At 62.5% G+C, this 22,748-nt stretch overlaps 1 protein-coding gene across 1 annotated transcript; it reads right to left on the bottom strand.

Moving 5' to 3' along the window:
• Positions 1–5,305: 5,305 nt before the first annotated feature.
• PAX4 (paired box 4) lies at positions 5,306–14,403 on the bottom strand. The gene is made up of 7 exons (XM_075924016.1): positions 14,391–14,403; positions 13,107–13,237; positions 10,421–10,636; positions 8,445–8,529; positions 6,526–6,690; positions 6,139–6,221; positions 5,306–5,338 (listed from the first exon to the last, which is right to left on the bottom strand). Exons 1-7 carry the CDS (start codon positions 14,401–14,403, stop codon positions 5,306–5,308), a joined length of 726 nt encoding a protein of 241 aa, XP_075780131.1.
• Between the last annotated feature and the right edge of the window lie 8,345 nt (positions 14,404–22,748).

The raw sequence follows: 22,748 nt of genomic DNA, 5'->3' as shown, positions 1-22,748 counted from the left end.
GGCTCCGAACCCAGCCGTCCTGAGTCCCTTGCTTCGACCACTAGCTCACGCTCCCTCCCGGAGCCAGGCTCCGAACCCAGCCGTCCTGAGTCCCTTGCTTCGACCACTAGCTCACGCTCCCTCCCGGAGCCGGGCTCCGAACCCAGGCGTCCTGAGTCCCTTGCTTCGACCACTAGCTCACGCTCCCTCCCGGAGCCGGGCTCGAACCCAGGCGTCCTGAGTCCCTTGCTTCGACCACTAGCTCACGCTCCCTCCCGGAGCCGGGCTCGAACCCAGCCGTCCTGAGTCCCTTGCTTCGACCACTAGCTCACGCTCCCTCCCGGAGCCGGGCTCGAACCCAGCCGTCCTGAGTCCCTTGCTTCGACCACTAGCTCACGCTCCCTCCCGGAGCCGGGCTCCGAACCCAGCCGTCCTGAGTCCCTTGCTTCGACCACTAGCTCACGCTCCCTCCCGGAGCCGGGCTCCGAACCCAGCCGTCCTGAGTCCCTTGCTTCGACCACTAGCTCACGCTCCCTCCCGGAGCCGGGCTCGAACCCAGCCGTCCTGAGTCCCTTGCTTCGACCACTAGCTCACGCTCCCTCCCGGAGCCGGGCTCGAACCCAGCCGTCCTGAGTCCCTTGCTTCGACCACTAGCTCACGCTCCCTCCCGGAGCCGGGCTCGAACCCAGCCGTCCTGAGTCCCTTGCTTCGACCACTAGCTCACGCTCCCTCCCGGAGCCGGGCTCGAACCCAGCCGTCCTGAGTCCCTTGCTTCGACCACTAGCTCACGCTCCCTCCCGGAGCCGGGCTCGAACCCAGCCGTCCTGAGTCCCTTGCTTCGACCACTAGCTCACGCTCCCTCCCGGAGCCGGGCTCGAACCCAGGCGTCCTGAGTCCCTTGCTTCGACCACTAGCTCACGCTCCCTCCCGGAGCCGGGCTCGAACCCAGGCGTCCTGAGTCCCTTGCTTCGACCACTAGCTCACGCTCCCTCCCGGAGCCGGGCTCCGAACCCAGCCGTCCTGAGTCCCTTGCTTCGACCACTAGCTCATGCTCCCTCCCAGAGCCGGGCTCCGAACCCAGCCGTCCTGAGTCCCTTGCTTCGACCACTAGCTCACGCTCCCTCCCGGAGCCGGGCTCGAACCCAGCCATCCTGAGTCCCTTGCTTCGACCACTAGCTCACGCTCCCTCCCGGAGCCGGGCTCCGAACCCAGCCGTCCTGAGTCCCTTGCTTCGACCACTAGCTCACGCTCCCTCCTGGAGCCGGGCTCGAACCCAGGCGTCCTGAGTCCCTTGCTTCGACCACTAGCTCACGCTCCCTCCCGGAGCCGGGCTCCGAACCCAGCCGTCCTGAGTCCCTTGCTTCGACCACTAGCTCACGCTCCCTCCCGGAGCCGGGCTCGAACCCAGGCGTCCTGAGTCCCTTGCTTCGACCACTAGCTCACGCTTCCTCCTGGAGCCGGGCTCGAACCCAGGCGTCCTACCTCTCGGATCCCTTCTCCGATTTCCTTATGAAAAACGATCTTGGGGCCTCTCTAACACCGGGAATCCCAGAACAGTCGTGTAGCCACGAACCCTACAACGGGCCTGGAGATGTTACCACGTCCTCCCCTTTCCCCCCATGCTAGGGCCCAGCCCGGCAGGTGTCTGGCTCATCTGCTCTTCAAAGCAGAGACTGCCCGGCCTCTCTCTGCTTAACTAGCTGAGCTAGCACCTGCTCTCTTTCACCTTCCTGCCATGGCTGTCCAGCTGCTCTCACCACTCCTTTCAACCAGGGTGACTATTGTAACCAATAGGGTCTCCTTCCTCGGTTAACTAGTACTTCAAAAGCCTCGTCTGACGTCTGGCGTGTCTAGACTACACCTCTCTGCCGACAGAGCGATGTAGATTAGGCACATCGAAATTGCTAATGAAGCAGGGATTAAAACATCCCTTCATTAGCCTAAAAATGGCCGCCGCTTTTTTCAGCCCGGAGCTTTGTCTAGAGACTGATTTTTTCCAAAAATAAAGCCTTTTTCGAAAGATCCTGTAAACCTCATTTCACGAGGGTTATAGGATGGCTCGTAATAGTCCATTATTGTGACATTTGGTGCTGTGTAGATGCACCGAATTTCAAAATCGCCTCTTTCGAAATTCAGTCGAAATAAGATACGCCATTCGCGTAGCGCAAATTGTGTCTCTTATTTCGAGGTTAGGATGCTGTGTAGACGCACCCTGAGAGACTAACAAAAATACATCGAATCCTGAGCTTTCGTGGGTAAACCACGTTCATGCTACGATATGGTTTTGTTAGCCTCTAAGCCCTGGTCTATGCTAGGGAATTATTTTGAAATAACCCCCCTTCTTTCGCAAAAAACAAACAGAGCGTCCACACTACTAAGCCTGGATATGTCTACACTACCCTCCTAGTTCGAACTAGTGGGGTAGTGTAGACATACCCCCTGTTATTTCGAAATAAGGGGCTGGTTATTTCGAAATCTGTCCTCCTGCTTTCGTCAGGGAATAATGCTTATTTCAAAATAGCGGCCGTGGGGCCCCTCCGGTGCCGCTATTTCGAAATATCGCCTCCCCAGAGTCATTCGAAGTGATCACTCCCCAGGGGCTGTAAGTCGAGGGAGCGGGTCCATGATAACGGAGCCTGCCTGGGACTCATTTCGAGGCTCCCCCGTCGTGGGGACATGCCCGTTCGATTTTGTGATTTCAGGAGTTATTTCGAATGTCGTTATTCGACAAGCTCTAGGACTCCTCGTTATTTGTTAAGTTACAGACAAACACGCCCCCCCCCCCCCCCCCCCCGATGACCGTGCTGCCCATCGGAGACCGCCAGCATGTCTGGGAAGCCGGACACAGGCTGCCCCGTGTCCTGCTGGTGGGGACAGATCTGCTGTGGACCGCTGGCCAAGGGCCAGAGCTTTTGGCTGGGGAACAGAGGATGGTGCACCGAGCGGCCGCGAGTTTCAAAGCTGCCATGGGAGCATCGCGGCCCAGCGATGCACATGGACCGTCACCTGCACGGTCCGTCTCCAGCTTCAGCTTAGCTTCTCGCCTCCACTTGGCCCTTCGGTTTGAAAACCAGACCTAGGGCAGGAGATGGGAGAGGGTCAAGGACGTACCCCAACTCCCCCGTGCTCCCCGGCACCCTGCCTGGCGGGCCGCACCCACACACGCGTGCAAAGCAGGACGACGCGACCCCGAAAGGCAACGAGAAAAGAAACTCCCAGACTCGTAGACTTAAAAGGGACCAAGAGACCCGACTCGTCTGGCCCCCTGCGTGTGTGGGTGCGGCCCCTTGCCCTCCTGCATCAGACCCCTCGCCTCTGGCTGAGTTACTGATCCCCCCCATCATGGTTCAAACCTTCCAGCGAGAGATTTCACCATTTACACTAGTCCAAACCAGCGAGTGAGCCAGGCCCCAGGCTGCCGAGGATGGCGAACAAACCCCGGCTCTCTGCCGAGCTGACCCAGGGAAAAGTTGCTTCCAGATCCCAAATCTGGTGAGCAGCTAGACCCTGCGCGTGGGGCCAGACACCTGGGCATGGGTTCTGCCCGGTCACTCAGAGCCTGCATCAGCTCATGATTTTTAGGGCTTGAGATCACCCCCTGCCAACTCCCGAGAACAGCTCTAAAGCCTCAGACCTTGCCCCCCCACTTTGTTCTGCCCGGCTCCCATGCGCTGATTTCCTGTGACCTGGCAGGCCGGCAAAACTCTGGCCCTTTGGAAACTCCTTCCCAACCGGGGCTGGCTGCTCGCCTGCCACACGGGGCACGAAGAGGCACGTCCCGCCACGTGTGCGCGAGAGAACGGGCGGCGAGGCTGATGGCTCTGCTGTGGGTCGTTCGCAGCTGTGCAACGCGTGTGCCACGCAGACCCACGTGGGAACCAGTTTCACTTCCACTTTGCACAGCAGTAAATGACTGTTGCAGGCACAAGTTCCCAGAGGTGTGTGTGTGTGTCTGTGTTGTGTGTCAGTGTGTGCATGTTGTGTGTGTCTGTGGGTTGTGCGTGTGTGTGTTGCGTGTGTCTGTATGTGTTGTGTGCGTGTCTGTGGTATATGTCTGCGTGTTGTGCATGTGTGTGTCTGTGTTGTGTGCGTGTCTGTGTTGTGTGTCTCTGAGTGTTGTGTGCATGTCTGTGTGTGTTGTGCATGTGTCTGTATGTTGAGTGTGTGAGTGAGACTCTTGTCGCCGATCCGATCTGGCCCCCCCATGGCCTGGCCAGCGTGGGTCTGGCCATCAAGGGACTGACGCGCTCTGGCCTCGGGACGAGATACACAGAGCAGGGGCCTCGAACTCCTGGCCCGGGCCCATCTGCCACTGAGCAATTCTGCAGTTTGGCCCCTGCCAGGCTGCTGGCCCTGCGGCCCCGGGGGCATCCGAACCCCTCCCCCTCGTGCAGCCTTTGTTCCGCCCCACCCTGCCTCTTCCCACGCCTGCTCTGCCCCCCATAACCCTTCCATCAAGCCCGCACCCTGAGGGCCGTGGCCTTGGGACGACCCAGGGACACAGGGAGGGCAGTGCGCGGGCTGGCAGGCGAGGCGGAGAGATGCGGGGGTGGGGAGAACGCACAGAGACACCCCCCGGAGCCTTGCCAGAGGGGGGTGCCCCCTGACTCACTAGGAGTATTTGAGGACTGGCCCGGCGCAACAGCCAACTGAGTTTGAGACCGGAGCTCCCGACTGGGAAGTCAGCTGCTGTCACCTGCACTCTCCTCCAGGTGGCGGCCTTGCCTCGTGTACGCACGAGGAGGGGTGTGCGCACAAGTGCCAGGATGAAACCTGAGCTCCCGACACACTGCGCACCTTGTAGCTGGCCAAGGTGCTGGGGGAACAGAACGCTCCTTTGGCTCCTGGGCCAGACAGACAGACAGACAGACACTCGGTCACACTCACTAATTTAGCCACCTTCCCAGCTGCACAGCCGCCAGTGCACGCCTCACACGCACATGCTGAGACACATTCGCTCACAAGCGGGCAGGCAGGGTCCCTTGCAGGCACGCTCATCGCACGCTCGTTTGCTCACTGACCCGCGCGCCCCCTAAGGGAGTCACGCAAATGGCAGAGCCTTTGGTTCACGGGCGATTTTGGAAAGTCCGAAAAGGGGGGCAGACTGAGAACGCACCATTCTCACTGTTTGGCAAGTTGAAAACTTGGGGAAAATCTCCTTTTGGGTGGAAGAAAATGTGTCGTTCCGATTTTGGGCAAGGATGATGCCTTTGAAATTAAAAGCAAAATAAACAGCAGGCCATTTTTAGAGGACACGTCATTTCGAACCAAGCCAGCCACATGGTTCCCCCCCAAATGAAACATTTTCATGGGGGGAGGGGGATTTTTAAACATTTTTGTAAGGAGCTAGTTGGCGAACCTGCCGTAAATTTGTGAAAAGTTTTGGTGTCGCCAAATCTCCATCTTGTTGCCCGAAAAAAAAAAGTCTCAGCCCAGACACGGCTCTGCACACGCACGTGCTCTCACGCTCGCACAACCAGAGCCATCCTGTCATAGGACAATTTGGGGCACCCCCCTGGGCCCCATTCTTTGAGGGACCCTGTGTGGCCCAGGAGACAGGGGGGGACCTGCGGCCAGCAGCAAGGGTGTCCCCCCGCTCACCAGCAGCAGCGGGAGTCCGTGCAGTGGCCTGGCCCAGGCTGGGAGAGGGCTGGGGGAAGGGGTTCGGTGGGGGTGGACAGGGGAGCTGACAGCCACGCTGGGCCCCTGGGAAAGGCAGGGACGTGCTCCATGCTCCCAGAAGGGGCGGGACCTCAGGCAAAAGGGGTGGGGCTAAGGGCAGCCGTCCCTCAGTGGCACCCCGCCCCCCCAGTTCTGTCTGGAGCACGGCTGCACAGCACCCCCATCTCCCCACACCGCTCTAAGATCCGCCTGGAACGCCACAGCAGCGCTCCAGTGGCTGGACCCTGGGGACTTCTGAACCACTGGGCCCCTGGAAAATTGCCCCCTTTGCCCTCCCCCATCAGTGGGCCTGGGGATGGAGTAGGGTGGGAAGAGGCGGGACGGGGGTGGGGCTTGGGGTGGGGGTTTGTCCTGGGCCCTGCCCCCGCTAGGGATGGTCCTGTGCACAAGCATCCAACCCCAGCGGGCACCGGGCTGGGTTTGCATGTGCAGAGCCCGGGGGGGCGGAGTGGGGGGGTCGGCACCTTTTCCACTTACCCGGATGGTGGCGTCGGGGAGCTGGGTGGCAGAGGCCAGTCGCTCCCTGGTGGCGGTGGCGGGGTACGGCCCTCTCTGGAATTCTGGAAGGGAGTCTGGAGTCAAGTCACCCAGCTCCTGGCTGCTCCACCCCCCTCCCATCAGATTCCCACAGGGACCCTGCTTAGGAATGTGAGTCAGACCCGCGGTTCCAGGGGCAGCTGCCCGGAGGACGACTGAGGCATAATCTGCCCCCGGGGGAACGCGCCTTCCTGCTGCCCACCCGCCCGCGCTGGAGTCACGCTCTGCAGCTGGGGAGTCGGGGGCGTGCCCGTGCCGGGTCCCCTGGCCGGAGTGTGCCCGGCAGCCTGCCAACCAGGCCGCGGCTTCCGCTTCCTCGCCAGTCACCTGTCTCCAGGGCCGCTGCCTGCTGGCGCGAGAAGATCGTCCTGTCTCTGTGCTGGGCGCCCGGCAGGGGTCCCCGGGCTGAGCTTTTCCGGGGGCATTGGGACGCGAGCACCTCTGCTGAGACCTGGGATCTGGCTTCTCCCAGCCAGGGGACATCTGCAGCACCTGGGAGAGGGGACGGGGAGAGAGGGGCAGGGCTGCCCTTAGGACGCATGGGGCCCTGCACATGGCTGGTATGCTGGTGCCCCTGTGCCCAAAGGCAGCAGGGCGGGGGGGGGTGTGACTTTTTTTAAAGATGCGAGTTCATCATTTTCAGCAACACGCTGGGGAAATATCTTAACGCGAATTTTAAACTCTGGTCCCGTAGACGCACCAACAAGCCCCTAATCGGAAGCAAACCCTTTCCAGCAGCTACACAGCACACCCCGGACACACTCACCCAGGAACCTGCCTCTGCAACACACCCGCTGCCAGCTCTGTCCACACCTCTGCGCAAACGACACCACCCCAGGCCCTCCCCACATCAGCCACTACATCAGGGCCTCATACAAATGCACATCCGCTAACGAGATCTCAGCCATCAAGTGCCAGCCAGGCCCCTCTGCCATTAATATCGGCCAAACCGAAATGTCTCTGCGCCGAAGGATACATGGACACAGCTCAGGCCTCCGGGATGGTAACAGAAATCTGGAGGGGAACATTTGAACCTGCCTGGGCGCTCAGTCGTGGATTTCAAAGCAGCCGTTTTTCTACAAAGGCATTTCAGCAGCCCACTACAGAGAGCGCGACTTTGACCTTCCTCTGCAGAGTGGACAGTTTTCCTGGGCCTGAACAAAGACACAAACTAGGTGGCCCATTAGTAAACCAGCCTGCCTTACAGCCAACACCTCAGTGACATCCAAAGCTAAGTAGGGACACTGGCAGCCCACGTAATTAGCCGCGTCAGCACCGGCACTGCCACTGACAGGCACTTTTCTCCCCTCCCTTCTAGTTCTGTTATAATTCTGAGAGCCCCCTGCTTTTTGCTCCACTTGGGCTGTGGGCTGTGCCCACAAAAGCTCACGATAGCAGGTGCCACAAGGCATCTCGTTGTTACAGCCAATGCAGAAACTGACAGGCTGCACCTGAGGGTGGCTGTTCCATGGCTCCCTTGCCTCTTTTAGAGGTTCAGTGCTCTGCCAGGCTTTGTCACTAGGTCCTCTCTGGAGGCAGCAGAGCCACAGAGCAGGGATAGGAAGAGGCAGGGGGGTGGACATTAAGACCCAGGGGTGCCCCACATTTTCAGGTGCCCCACGCAGCTGCATATTCTGCATATGGCTATGGATGAGGCATGCTGGCCGAAGATTCCCAACCCCTTAGGGACTGTGTGTGCTGTGTTTGCCCGCCCCCCCACCAAGCTAAGCATGAGCAGCTGATACGGTCCCAGACCACCTGCTCTCCATGCGTGAAGAGCTTCATGAGGTTAGGATTAAAATCTGGGTCTGCAGCAATGTTCCCTCTCTTTTTTTCATTTGTGTGCGGAATAAGTTTTGCTCCATGCACCGAGGCACGTGTGGATGTGCACCACCAGTAGAAACACATGCTGCCAGCTGTGGGCTGCTTGGGCGTGCTGCTGATTAGCTGGGCAGCGGGCAGCCATCCAAGCGCTCAGCTTACAGAGAACACCAGTCGGCAAGGAGGAGGGGGTTGTTCTGATGCATTCCCCGTGGGGAGGAAGTCACTCCCCAGCAGCTCTGTGTTAGCGCGGCCTGGCGGGGGGCCCTGGTAGGGGCACATTGCTGCACCAGGGGGCCACGGGAGGAGCTGCCAGTGGGGTAGTGATGTGCGTGTGGTCGGGAGGGGGGCACATGGGAGTGTCTCGCCACGGTGGCGTGTCAGAGCATGTTCCTGTTGCATGCTGGCTCCGGGCCAGGCCTCACCTGGTGGCGAAGGCTCCGTCATGCAGCCAGCTGCGAGCCACGTGGCCTCTTGCAGGTTCCTCAGCACCCGGTTGATGGAGGACACCTGGGCAGAGCAGAGGCAGGGAATGGCTTAGGGGCAGCGTTGGAGGCCCTGTCCGGATCACTGGTAGCCCCGGAGCGAAGCGGCTCTCGAGCGCCGAACCCTGGAATGGCCGAGGCGCCCGAGCCGTGTCTGGGGGTGCCCCGTATTCCTACCACAGGGGGAAGCCCTTCCATTTCGAGGGAATCACAATACCGGCGGCGGGCCCGGCTGCAGGCCAGAGATGGGAGCTGGAGAGCTACAGCAGGGGCCCCGGGATTAGAAACTGACCCTCGGCTGCGGCATTTTAGCCCCTCTCTGTCTGGGGCCCGTCCAAGAGACTCGCCCAGCCGTCTGCCCGGGGATCGCCCCAGCCGAGCGCTCGCCCCGGTGCCGAGGGAGAGCCTGGGGCACGAGCAGATTTGGCCACTCAACCGGGCGAGGGCCTTCTGCTTTGCCCTGGTCCGCGGCAGGGGGATGCCCCACAACCAGGCTGGCTTTCCCCCAGTCGATGGCACTGGCCTGACGCAGACGGGCCATTCCACCCCATCCCCGCTGTCTGTGGGGGCAGTAACTTCACCCCTGGCCCTACTCCGGGATGGGCAAGGATTTCTGAAGTGGACCCGGGCTGCCCAGAAGGGGCGGGGCCTAAACCGGAAGGGGTGGGGCCAGGATGCTTCTGGGCTACCCCACCCACAGACCATGCTTGGTCAGGGGCTGGGGGAGCCCCTTTTCCCCCAGTTCCCACTAGGCACCCATGCCCCCGGCAGGGCGAAGGAAGCTCCGCACAGCTCTCCTGGCCCCAGGCCCTAAGTGGAAGGCTGGATCCGGCCCACGGAGGCCCTCTTGCCCACCCCTAACCCATAAGAACGTCCGAACGGCCAGGCTGGGTCAGAGCAAAGGTCCATCCAGCCCAGCGTCCTGTCTGCCGACAGCAGCCAGTGCCAGGAGCCCCAGAGAGGATGAACAGAACAGGGGATCCTCACATGATCCCTCCCCTGTCACCCATTTCCAGCTTCTGACAAACCAAGGCTAGAGACACCATCTCTGCCCATCCTGGCTACTAGCCATTGATTGACCTCCCTGAATCTATCTAGCACTTTTTTTGAACTATGTTAAAGTCCTGGTCTTCACCACATCCTCCGGCGAGGAGTTCCACAGGTTGTCCATGCGTTGTAAGAAGAAAAACTTCCTTTTGTTTGTTTTAAACCTGCTACTTATTCGTTTCACTGAGTGACCCCTAGTTCTTATCTTGTGGGAACAAGTAAATAACGTTTCCCTATTCGCTTTCTCCATACCTGTCATTATTTTATAGACCTCTATCCGACCTCTCCTTTGTCTCCTCTTTTCTGAATGGAAAAGTCCCAGTCTTTTTTATCTATCTTCATATGGGACCCGTTCCAGACCCGAATCGTTTTTGTTGCCCTTTTCGGAACCTTTTCCAAGGCCAAGAAATCTTTTTGGAGAGGAGGCGATCACATCTGTACGCCGGATTCGAGACGTGGGCGTACCATGGATTTATATAGAGGGAATAAGTGATTCTCTGTCTTATTCTCTAGCCATTTCTTAACCCCTGCTCCCACATTCCCCTCGCAGTCCACTTCTCCCCCCACCGGGCCCACTTCCTTCCGCTCTGCATGGGAGGCCCTCACCCAACCATCTAGCAGGCCCTGCCCCGTCTCTGCCTGCCCCCTTCTCTAGGGGGGCGGTGAGAAAGTGCCGCTGGGTGGCGAGTCTGGAGGGGGCAGCTGTGCCTGAGGCCCCCCCCCACACCCGTGGCACGCCCTACACAGGCAGGGCAGCGGATCAGCTCCCAGCAGCCTGCGGGATCCGAGGGCCAGGCTGTCTGCAACGGCAGACTGGTCCCCGGAGCAGCCCCAGAGCAACCCTGCGGCCCCTCTGAGCGGTGGCTTACGCTGGGCGTCCTGTCGCGGGCGCAGACGCCCTCGGAGTGCAGCTTCCTCCGGATCTCCCAGGCGAAGATGGACGGGCGCTCCCGCTTCAGCTGCGCGATGCGGGCCACCACCTCTGGGGTAGCCATGCGGGGCTGGCTGCCTCCGCCGGCCATGGGCCCCACAGCACCGGTCTGGTGGTAGCGGGCCAGGATCTTGCTCACGCAGCCGTTGGACACCTGCAGGAGAGGGAGACTGAGGCAGGGGCTCCGCTTGGGGCGTGGGGGCATCCGGAGGGATCAAGCAGCCTCCCTCAGCTCTCTGCTCCGCCCCCCACCCTGGGCCTGCCCAGCGTGGCCTTTGCCCCTCAGCCTCTACGTCGGCTGTCCCGGACACCCCTCCTTGTGGCCACTAGCTGTGTGATTGCTGGGACACCGGTGGTGTGTGAGGTCCCCATGCCAGGAGGCTAGGCCCTACCCCACCCCGTCTGCCTGGAGCCCCACCCTACCCCGCCCCTTCTGCCTGGAGCCCCACCCCTACTCCGCCCCTTCTGTCTGGAGCCCCACCCTACCCCACCCCTTCTGCCTGGAGCCCCACCCGTACCCCGCCCCTTCTGCCTGGAGCCCCACCCTGCCCCGCCCCTTCTGTCTGGAGCCCCACCCTGCCCCGCCCCTTCTGCCTGGAGCCCCACCCCTACCCCACCCCTTCTGTCTGGAGCCCCACCCCTACTCCGCCCCTTCTGCCTGGAGCCCCACCCTGCCCCGCCCCTTCTGTCTGGAGCCCCACCCCTACTCCGCCCCTTCTGTCTGGAGCCCCACCCCTACCCCACCCCTTCTGCCTGGAGCCCCACCCCTACTCCGCCCCTTCTGCCTGGAGCCCCACCCCTACCCCGCCCCTTCTGCCTGGAGCCCCACCCCTACTCCGCCCCTTCTGTCTGGAGCCCCACCCGTACCCCGCCCCTTCTGCCTGGAGCCCCACCCTGCCCCGCCCCTTCTGCCTGGAGCCCCACCCGTACCCCGCCCCTTCTGCCTGGAGCCCCACCCTGCCCCGCCCCTTCTGCCTGGAGCCCCACCCCTACTCCGCCCCTTCTGCCTGGAGCCCCACCCTGCCCCGCCCCTTCTGCCTGGAGCCCCACCCCTACCCCACCCCTTCTGCCTGGAGCCCCACCCCTACTCCGCCCCTTCTGCCTGGAGCCCCACCCTGCCCCGCCCCTTCTGCCTGGAGCCCCACCCGTACCCCGCCCCTTCTGCCTGGAGCCCCACCCTGCCCCGCCCCTTCTGCCTGGAGCCCCACCCCTACTCCGCCCCTTCTGCCTGGAGCCCCACCCTGCCCCGCCCCTTCTGCCTGGAGCCCCACCCCTACTCCGCCCCTTCTGCCTGGAGCCCCACCCCTACCCCGCCCCTTCTGCCTGGAGCCCCACCCCTACCCCGCCCCTTCTGCCTGGAGCCCCACCCTGCCCCGCCCCTTCTGCCTGGAGCCCCACCCCTACTCCGCCCCTTCTGCCTGGAGCCCCACCCCTACCCCACCCCTTCTGCCTGGAGCCCCACCCCTACTCCGCCCCTTCTGCCTGGAGCCCCACCCCTACCCCACCCCTTCTGCCTGGAGCCCCACCCCTACTCCGCCCCTTCTGCCTGGAGCCCCACCCTGCCCCGCCCCTTCTGTCTGGAGCCCCACCCGTACCCCACCCCTTCTGCCTGGAGCCCCACCCCTACTCCGCCCCTTCTGCCTGGAGCCCCACCCCTACCCCACCCCTTCTGCCTGGAGCCCCACCCCTACTCCGCCCCTTCTGCCTGGAGCCCCACCCTGCCCCGCCCCTTCTGTCTGGAGCCCCACCCTGCCCCGCCCCTTCTGTCTGGAGCCCCACCCCTACCCCGCCCCTTCTGCCTGGAGCCCCACCCGTACCCCGCCCCTTCTGTCTGGAGCCCCACCCCTACTCTGCCCCTTCTGCCTGGAGCCCCACCCCTACCCCACCCCTTCTACCTGGAGCCCCACCCTGCCCCGCCCCTTCTATCTGGAGCCCCACCCCTACCCCACCCTTTCTGTCTGGAGCCCCACCCCTGCCCCGCCCCTTCTGTCTGGAGCCCCACCCTGCCCTGCCCCTTCTGTCTGGAGCCCCACCCCTTCTGCCTGGAGCCCCACCCGTGCCCCACCCCTTCTGTCTGAGGCCCCACCCCTTTCTGCCTCACTCACCTTCTAGAGCCAGAGGAGACCCGAGATCTTAATCACAGCAGGAGAGGCCCCTAGCCCCGGCCTGGCACTCCACCCCAGCTGCCCCTAGCTCCGGCCTGGCACCCTGCCCTGCTGCCCCTAGCCCCGGCCTGGCACCCCCCCCTGCTGCCCCTAGCCCCGGCCTGGCACCCCCCCCTGCTGCCCCTAGCCCCGGCCTGGCACCCCCCCCTGCTGCCCCTAGCCCCGGCCTGGCACCCCCCCCTGCTGCCCCTAGCCCCGGCCTGGCACCCCCCCTGCTGCCCCTAGCCCTGGCCTGGCACCCCCCCTGCTGCCCCTAGCCCTGACCTGAGCGGGGAGAGGTGGAGGAGGGTGGGAAGAGCAGCAGCATGGGCAGGGCCATGGGGACAGAGGGACATGGGAGGGGGCTGGGGCAGTGTGGGGGGGCACTGCCCACTGTCTGGGGAAGCTTGAGCCCCCTGGCCTGTGCTGACCCCGCCCACGTGCTGGGAACCGCGGCGAACTCCCCGCCCCGCGTCCCACCTTCAGGCTCCGGGAGATGTCCGAGGCGCGCACCCCCCCGGCAGCCAGCTCGATGATGCGCTGCCTCTTGCACGGTGGCAGGGGACGGCCGTTCACGAAGAGGCCTCCCAGCTGGTTCACGCCGCTGGCCCCTGGGGAAGAGCCAGGCAGGCGGGTGAGGCCACGGCCAGTGGAGAGGTCCCCCCCTTGCCCCGGGCAGCCCAGCAGGAGCCCAGGGGGTAAGGCAGGGGCAGGGCAGCGGAGGGTGCAGCTGGTGCGTGGGACGTTTGTGAGGCTGTCTCCAGCGGGCTTCTGCTGGGCCAGGCCCATTCGGGCTAGCACTACGGTGCGACATATTCACGGGGAGGAGCCATGGAGCCAGGGACCCGGTGGCTTCTCTGTCCCTTGTGCCCCCCAGTCTAGCTCGGACAGCGCTTCCTAAACCAACCGCTGCCTCTAGCTCGCCCACAGGACACGGGCTGGGTGCAGGAGCCGCTGGGGCGGGGTGAGATGCCGGTGGGGAGACGGTGACCCCAGTGAGATGTGAATCCAGGCGCGTGTCTCCCTGGAATCCCAGTTCCCCCCCCCAAGCACCGCAGCGGGGTGCAGGGCCCGTTCTGCTCCCCCGGGGACCTTGTTATGTGTCTTTAAAAAGCCCAGCACCTCAGGAATTGGCCCATAGCCAGGGGCCGGTCTCTGACCCCTGAGAGCGCAGGAATATGGGCTGGCTGGGTGGTTGTGACTGGCCAGGCGCCCAGGGCAAAGCCAGCCCGGCTGGGACAAGGCCACGCTCAGGTATAGGGGAGCCCAGAGGGTACGCGGGGAGCCAGAGGGCAGCCATGACACAGGCTGAGGTTGGGAGGATGCAGGAGAAGCAGCCAGGAGAGTGGCCTCCGCGTTTCAAAGGAGCAGCCGGGGAGCCCGGGGTCAGCGGGGGACTCTGAGTCCCTGACCCCGGGCTCCATGGCCCCCGCTGGGGACTCTGGTGCATTTCAAAGAAGGTACCCGCGTGCAGCCCGGAGTCAGCGGGACTCCCCCTGGCCCCGGAGTTCCCCTTCCTCCTTTGAAATGTACAAGAGCCCCAGCAGGGGCCAAGCAGGGGCCCTTGTACATTTCCAAGGGGGAAGGCGGAAGTGCCTATCGACTACCTGACTAGTCAATTAACCGCATTTTAACATCCCCAGGCTCCCCCTTGTCACCTCTGTTACCCCAAAACCACCCCAGCTGCTGCAGCGAGCCCCAGACTGCCCTGGGGTGGGACGCCAGAGCAGCTGGTGACTGCCTGGGTGGGGATGCAGCTCTTACCTGGGTACTGCATGTCCAGACTTCAGCGCTTGGGCGTTCGCCAGAGGCTCATTCAGCTCAGGCTGGGGTGAGCGAGTGGGGGGGGCGGGGTGTAACTTCAGATGCCTTCCCCACCGCCTCGCTGCAGGAGGGACGTGAGACCAGAGGGTCAGAGATTTACAAGAAGGGGGGGGTCACTTTTCCAAAGTACCCAAGGGACTTAGGCACCCGGAAGCCTAAAGACCCACTGACTTGCCAAGGCACTGTCGTCCCTAAGTCATTTTTGGAAATAGGATGTAGGCTCCTAAGTCATGTGGAAGCGTCTGAAAATGTTGCCCCTCCCCCTTACCGCGTGGCGAGTCCGGCCCTGGCTCTTCCGCCCTCCGGCATGGAATAGTCTGGTTCTGCCTCCGCTCCTCACTGCACCACAAGGGCTATTGCAGGCCAGGGCTGGGCCAAGATCCAGCCCACCGAACTGATTGATAGAGCCCACTCTGCCACTCCCCATCTGTCTATCCCCATACACCCCCTCTATCTATCTATCTATCTATCTATCTATCTATCTATCTATCTATCTATCTGTCTGTCTGTCTGTCTGTCTATCTATCTATCTATCTATCTATCCCCACACACCCCATCTATCTATCTATCTATCTATCTATCTATCTATCTATCTATCTATCTATCTATCTATCTATCTATCCCCACACACCCCATCTATCTATCTATCTATCTATCTATCTATCTATCTATCTATCTATCTATCTATCTATCTATCTATCTATCCCCACACCCCCCCTCTATCTATCTATCTATCTATCTATCTATCTATCTATCTATCTATCTCCACACCCCCCTCTATCTATCTATCTATCTATCTATCTATCTATCTACCCCCACACAACCTTCTTTCTTTCTTTCTTTCTTTCTTTCTTTCTTTCTTTCTTTCTTTCTTTCTTTCTTTCTGTGACGTAGTGGGGGGTACCTTGCTGGTTGCTATGCTGGGCAGTGGGCTGTGAGTGACCTCCACTGGCTGTTGGCTGCAGCAGGGCCCAGCAGGCAGGGGATGAGTCATTACGCAAGGGGGCTTCAAACCTGTCTGACCAGTTATCTCCCAGGGAGCGGAACAATGGGAAGAAGGGGAGTGGAGCCCTGGCTGGGGGCAGGGCTGGAAGTGAGTTAGTTTTTCGGTCTGGGAGCATGGAGGAGGCAGCCTAGGCAAGGGGCTGAGATTTAGGGTCACAGTCTGCCCCATCTCAAGGGGGGCTGAGGCATCCTAGGCCTGCCCTGGAACCAGATTCCATCTGTGCTGTGCTGTATCCTGGAGAAGCAATAAACCCCCTCTGTTCTACTGGCTGGCGAGTCTGTCTGTGCCATTAGGGGGCTGCAGGAGACGGGGAAAACCCCAACGCGCCCTTTCTTTCTTTCTTTCTTTCTTTCTTTCTTTCTTTCTTTCTTTCTTTCTTTCTTTCTTTCTTTCTTTCTTTCTTTCTTTCTTTCTTTCTTTCTTTCTTTTAGCAGCTCAGAGCCTAAACACGGTCTATACACGATTTCACAATCCCCACCCACAACAGCCAGCACAATATTGCGCGGTAGCTGCCACCGCCCCCCCGTCCTGCCCCGCACATGCAGCGTGGAGGGGAGCAGGGCTAGATTTTCCAGCGCAGGGGGAGGAGGCAGGCGCCCGGCTCCCTTCGGCAGTCGGTGGCGGCTGGAGGTGGTTTGGAGACGCCCACCGGCAATGAGGAGACTCCAGTTTCCCAGCTTCGCCGTGCGCCCCTCTCCGCGCGGAGGCACCTGCGGGCCAGTCGGCGGGGGAGGGGGGGGGGGGACTGTGTGCGGCATGTTCGTGCCTGGTCTCCCCGCCCTCCCTGCTAACCGCACCTGGGAGCAGGCAGGACCCGGGCCAGCCGCTTGCGGGCCCCGGGGCAAGGCACCACCCAGTCCATGTGGCGCGCGTCCTGGGCACGGCTGGGGGAACAGCCTGAGGCTCGTACGGCCCAGCCCACAGGCGGCCAAGGCCCCACTGGGGGGGTCACTCCATTTCCTGGGGGTGACAAGTGGCCCGCCCCGGTTCCCTGCCCCGGGCAGGAGGGGAGCGCTCACCCGAGGAGCGCGGCTCACCCGATCCCCTCCCGGGCCGCAGGAGCGCGAGGAGCGGCGCGACACCGCCTCCCCCCGCCCCCCAGTCCCTGGCTCGGAGCAGCCCCGCGGAGCCTGGACCGGAGCTCGCCGGGTTTACACGGGCTGAGGAGCCTGCTCCCCCCCGGAGAGAGGCGCGCAAGGAGCCCTCCCCCCGGGCGGACGCGCTGGGAGCGGGAGGTCCGCCTGGCAAGGCCCGGCCCCGCGCGGGACCAGAGCCAGCGGGGACCGGAGCCGAGCAGCCGCCGAGCGCAGCGGCCAGGAGGGACCCGGGCCCGGGGGAGCCGCGGGGCTAAGCGCTGCGCTGGGAAGGCTCCGTCCCACCCGAGGGCTGCGCGGGGCGGGGGCGGCCGCGAAGTGGAGCCAAGGGGCGCAAGCAGCTACCTGTGCGGAGCGCGGCGCTGGCCGGTCCCTGCTGGGCTGGCAGCCCCGGGCAGCGGGAGCCGCGGCGGGGAGAGCGTGCGAATGGGGCTCCGGGCGGCGCGGGAGGGCAGCGGGCGGTGATGTCACGGGGCAGGGGCAGGAAAAGAGGCGGAGGGAATCGCCGGCAGGCCCAGGCGGGCTGGGCTGTAAAACACACGTGCACAGGGACACGCGCGCACACTCACAAAGGCTCACACACACACACACACACACACACACACACACACAGTCACTCATGCACACAAAGGCCCAGCACACTTACACACACACATTCACAAAGGCTCACACACAAACACACACACACTCACAAAGGCTCACACACACTCACACACACTCACAAAGGCTCTCTCACACACACACACTCACAAAGTCACTCATGCACACAAAGGCCCAGCACACTTACACACACACACTCACAAAGGCTCACACACACTCACACACACACACTCACAAAGGCTCGCACACACACACACACACACACACTCACAAAGGCTCACACACACTCACACACACACACTCACAAAGGCTCACACACACACACACACACTCACAAAGGCTCTCTCACACACACACACTCACAAAGGCTCTCTCACACACACACACTCACAAAGTCACTCATGCACACAAAGGCCCAGCACACTTACACACACACACTCACACAAAGGCCCACACACTCATGCACACTCAGGAAGACACACGCACGCACATTCATGCTCACACGTGCACACTCACACACGCGCTCACACTTTCAGACACGCTCACAGCCACTCTCTGGTGCAGGCTGAATTCATCTGACCTCATTTCCAAAGGCCCCTTTCCAGACCCTGCCCCCGCCCCGCTCCCCCTGCCCTGGCCAAGTGCCCCCGTCCCGGGACAGGGCCGTCCCCGCTGTGTGTGTGTGGGGGGGGGGCGATTTCCCAGCTCTCTCGCCCCGCTGCCGGGCCAAGCCAGGGCCGGGCGGGTGCGGGGCTGCGGGGGCGGTGCGGGAGGTGCGAGAAGGCTCGGCCCGCGGTCTGGGCGCGGGTCCCGGCCGGGCAGGGGAGGGCTCTGTCCCGTGGTGAGCGGGGGGCTCCGGGCCTGGGGACAGGTCCCTGCCTGCGGCTTTGCAGGGGACCCTGGCCCGGGGCGGGGAGGGCTCCCCCCTGCCGGGCCAGTCTCCCCGGGCTGGAGCCCCCCGGATTTGTTGCTCCCCTCCCCTGCCCCGGGCCCTCCCCGAGGGCAGCTGTGGGGAGCGGAGCGCGGCCCGGAGCCGCCACCCCGCGGGGCAGGAGCAGCTCCCGGACGGCAGCGGCCGCGGAGCCGATTTCAGCACCGGTGGCTTGTGGACAGCACATCCCAGCGCGGGCCCTGCGCCTCGCCCGCCGCCCGCCAGCCGCAGCATCCTCTGGCCGCTGCATCCCCGGGCGGCTGGTGCGCGGGGGGGAGGGAGGCTTCCGCGGCCTCCCCCGGGACTCCTGCACCCCGGGGGTGGCGGGTCCCGCCCGCCGCGTGCCCGTAGCACCCCTGCCTGGGCTGGGCCGAGCCGGGGCTGGCGGCTGGGCCCGGGGCTGGCTCGGGGGCGCCCTTGGAGCGCCCGGGCCGGGCGGGGGGCGGGCTCCGGGGCCAGATGGCAAAGCGCTTCGGGTCCACGCACCCGTCCCGCCCCGGCTCTGTTTTATGGCGGGCTGGCGGCGCCCCCGGCCCGCGCTGAGCAAACAGCAGGCGGCCCGGCTGGAGGGCCCCGAGGGGGGGCTGGAAACCCCACGGCCCGGCGCAGATGGCCCCTGCGCCGGGGGCTGCGCTCAGGCACGTTGTAAACCTCGCCAGGGAACTGTTTGAAGAGCAAATATTAGCCCAGTTGGAGCGCCGGCGAGCTGCTCCGCCGGGCCGGCCTGAGGAGCAATTGAGCATCATTAGCGGAGCCCTACCAGCCCCGAGCCTCCCGGGAGAGCAGGCCGCCTTTTCACCGCCATATGCTCCCAATTACACATTAACCACGGCCCTTCGCTGCCCGGCCCCCGCCCTCAGCAGCCAGCGCCCCCCCGCCCGGCCTGCCCTCCCCCGCCGCCGGGCCGGGCCGGCTCCCCGGACGCCCCCGCGGGCAGGGCAGAGCGGGGAGCCCCGATCCCAGGCCTGGCACCGGCAGCTCTGCGAGCCGAGCCCCCCCTAACAGCCCCCCTGCAGTGGGGAGCTGGGGAGGGGCGCACCGGGAAGGGAAAGCCGTGCGCAAGGCACGGGACAAGGGATGGGGAGGCTGCCCTGGCTGCTTCCCTGCCTCCCTCCCCGGGAGCGGCCGGGGTGTGTGTGTCCCGGGTCACGTTATCCCGGACTAACCGCCCGCTGTTCTGGCTGCAAAGGGGCCGCGGTGGCCAGGGCCGGAGCCGGAGGAGCGCACCGGCTCAGCTCTCCAGCGCGCCCGGGCGCAGGGCCTCCCGTGCGGCCCCGTGCTCTGCCCTCCGCTGCCGGGCGGCTCCACCAGCGCCGAGAGGCCTCGGTCCCCTCCCCAGCCCCTCCCGGCCCAGCCGCGGGATGGGGGGAGGCGGCGGAGGGGGCTGGAGCCCCAGCCTGGCAGCACCTCGCGGCGCAGCTGCTCTCCCCGGGCGCTGCGTCCCGTTCCCAGCCCTGCGGGCTCCCTGCGGGCTCCCTGAGGCGGGGATCCTCCAGCGCCCCTCGCCCCTTTGTTCGGGCCCCGGGGTTGGCCGCTAAGGAAGCCGAGGTGCGCTTGAGGCTAAGTTCTGCGGGGTGAGCGGGAGGGGCTCGGACGAAACCTGCCCTGAGTTTTGGTGCCTTTAGCCGGTTGCTCTTCGAATTCTTTCCGGCCTGCCCGGTTCTGTCGCTCCACTTGGCTCGCCAGACTTCATGGCCCTTGCTAGCCTCTGCGGACGCTTCCACTTCGGATTTCTAAGTGGTGCCTTTGTCTTCTAACCACCTCCTGGATCTGTGCACACGCAGCCTCTGCTCTTCTCGCCCCTTCCTTGGCTTTCCCCTCCTTTGTGTTTGTAGGAAACCAGCACTATAAACTCTGTCCCCCTGCCCCTAGGGAGGAACCCTTGCTGGGTTAGGGTTAGGGTTAAGGTTAGAGTTAAGGTTAGGGTTAAGGTTGATCAAGGCAAAGGCATGCACATTGGAAACTATAATCCCAGCTTGGCTCAGACCGATGGAGCCTCAATTAGTTCTTACCGTCCAGGAAAGATCTCGGCTAGTTCGTGGCAAACATCTACTCCAACGTGCGGTGCCAGCAAAAAGAGCTCACAGCAAGTTAGGGAGTATTAGGAAGTAGTGAGGCAGGAAGATAGAAGATATCCTACTGCCGCTCTATAAACCCACCCCTTGAACACCGCATGCATCTGGTTGCCCCATCTCAGGATGTATACTGGAAGAAGTACAGAGACAGGCGACAGTGAGTGGTGTGGAGAGAGTAAATAAAGGAAAGTTATTTATTAGTTCCCATAATAGAAGAACTAGAGGACACCAAATGAAATGAATGGGGAGCAGGTATAAAACTAATAAAAGAAAGTTCTTCACACAGCGCGTAGTCAACCTGTGGAACTCCTTGCCAGAGGAGGCTGTGAAGGCTAGGACTATAACAGAGTTTAAAGAGAAGCTAGATAATTTCATGGAGGTTAGGTTCATAAAAGGCTATTAGCCAGGGGATAGAAATGGTGTCCCTGGCCTCTGTTTGTCGGAGGCTGGAGATGGATGGCATGAGATAAATTGCTTGCTCATTGTCTTCGGTCCACCTCCTCTGGGGCACCTGGTGCTGGCCACTGTCAGTAGACAGGCTACTGGGCTAGATGGACCTTTGGTCTGACCCAGTACTGCCGTTCTTATGTTCTTATGTTCTTATGACTGTAATGATCAGGGGACTGGAACAGCTGCTGTATAAGGAGAGATTAAAAAGACTGGGACTGTTCGCCTTAGAAAAGAGATGACTAAGCAGGGGCATGATAAAGATCTCTACCCTCATGACTGTGGTGGAGAAAGTGACTAGGGAAGTGTTATTTACCCTTTCCCATAGCACATGAGCCAGAGCTCACCCAATAAAAGTGAGAGGCAGGAGGTTTACACCAAACAGAAGGAAGTATTTCTTTATGCAGCGCACAGGCAACCTGTGGAACTCCTTGCCAGAGGATGTGGTGAAGGCCAGGACTTGAACAGGGTTCAAAAAAGGGCTAGAGGATCAAGCCAAGAGGATCAAGGACATAACCCTGTGCTGAACTTCCCCGCTTACCCTGCTGCGTTCCCAGCAGAGTGTGCAGTGATTTCTGCCTCCTGCTCTGGGAGTCTTTGTGGTGAAAGGCACTGTACAGATTTGTGAAGCCGTGTTATTGCACGGGTGGAAATGTCCCTCCCACAGAGCCCTCGGAAACATGAAGACGGCCTTTGTTTTTAGTCTGCCAGCACTCAGTGGGACGGATCATTGTTATTCCCAGTGGCGTTGACTGTCTGGGAGGCCTGGTCATTGATCCTCACTACACAATTAGGGTATGTCTACACTACCCCGCTAGTTCGAACTAGCGGGGTAATGTATGCATACCGCACTTGCTAATGAAGCCCGGGATTTGAATTTCCCGGGCTTCATTAGCATAAGCGGGGAGCCGCCATTTTTAAATCCCCGCTGCTTCGAACCCCGTGTAGCGCGGCTACACGGGGCTCGAACTAGGTGTGACGGCGCGTTGGGGGTTCCCCGTCTCCTGCACCCCGAAATGGCACAAACAGACTGCACCAGCCAGTGGAATTGAGGGTGGTTTATTGCTCCTCCAGCTCAGCGCAGCACCGATGTAGTCTGGTCACAGGAACTGGGCTAGGATGCCTCAGGCCCCCTTGGGATGGGGGAGACTGGGCCCCTAAACTCCAGCCCCTTCTCCTAGGCTCCCCTCCATGCCCTCCGACAGCCAGCAACCAACTCCCTCACTTCCAGCCCTGCCCCCCAGCCAAGGCAGCATTCCACCTTCCTTTGTTCCTCTCCATGGGGGGTGTCTGGCCACTGGTTTGCATAGTGACTCATCCTGTTTTGCTGGGTCGTGGTACCCACGGCAGCCAGTGGGGGATCCCCCAGAGCCAGCAGCATAGAAACCAGCCAGGTACCCCCACTACGTCACAGTTCTCCCCCCTCCGAGAGCGAACTGAGCAGGGTCACTCCGCTCGTGACCTGGGGAAGTTCGGGTCCTCTGCGTGGGAACCCGCCCTGGGGACATGGGTGCTCCCCTTGACTCGGGCCGGCCGTGGCGAGGCCCCACATGAGTTGGTTTCCTCCGTCCACTCGCCGCCCCGCTCCAGGGCGACTGGCACAGGCCTGTCCTCGGGGGTCACACCCACCCTTCCACTGGCCTTGATCTCTGGCCAGGGCCTCTCGGGCCGGGGCCATGAGCCCAGCGAGCCTTCTCTGGACAGCCAGGGCGGCTTCCACCCCCGATGCTCCCTCCAGGGAGGACTTCCCCTCCCATAACTCTCTCAGCAAGCCCAGAGGGTCTATCTGGGGTAGAGACCCCCAAGCCGCTTTCCTCCTGTCTTGGGCCTTCCCGCCCCTCTGGCAGGAGTCACAGGACCGGCAGTACCGCTGCACGGCTGTAAAGATTCCCGGCCAATAGAAGTGCTGGAGCAGCTTCAGCCGGGTGCTCCGGATCCCCCGGTGGCCCCCAACGGGGGAATCGTGGGCCAAATACAGCAGCTTGAGGCGATACTTTCGGGGGACGACCAGCTGCCGCTCTACCCTCCATGCCCTCGCCTTCCTGGGGGGGAGCCACTCACGGAACAGGAGCCCACGCTCCCGCAGGAATCTCTCCTGGCCACCTCTCCCCCGGGGCCGAGCTGCACGGAGGCCAGCCTGGTCCC

The sequence above is a fragment of the Pelodiscus sinensis genome, chromosome 1, assembly GCF_049634645.1.
Source record: "Pelodiscus sinensis isolate JC-2024 chromosome 1, ASM4963464v1, whole genome shotgun sequence".
Classification (NCBI taxonomy): domain Eukaryota; kingdom Metazoa; phylum Chordata; order Testudines; family Trionychidae; genus Pelodiscus; species Pelodiscus sinensis.
The sequence above is the reverse complement of the archived record's forward strand: the minus strand, read 5'-3'. Positions and strand labels throughout refer to the sequence as shown.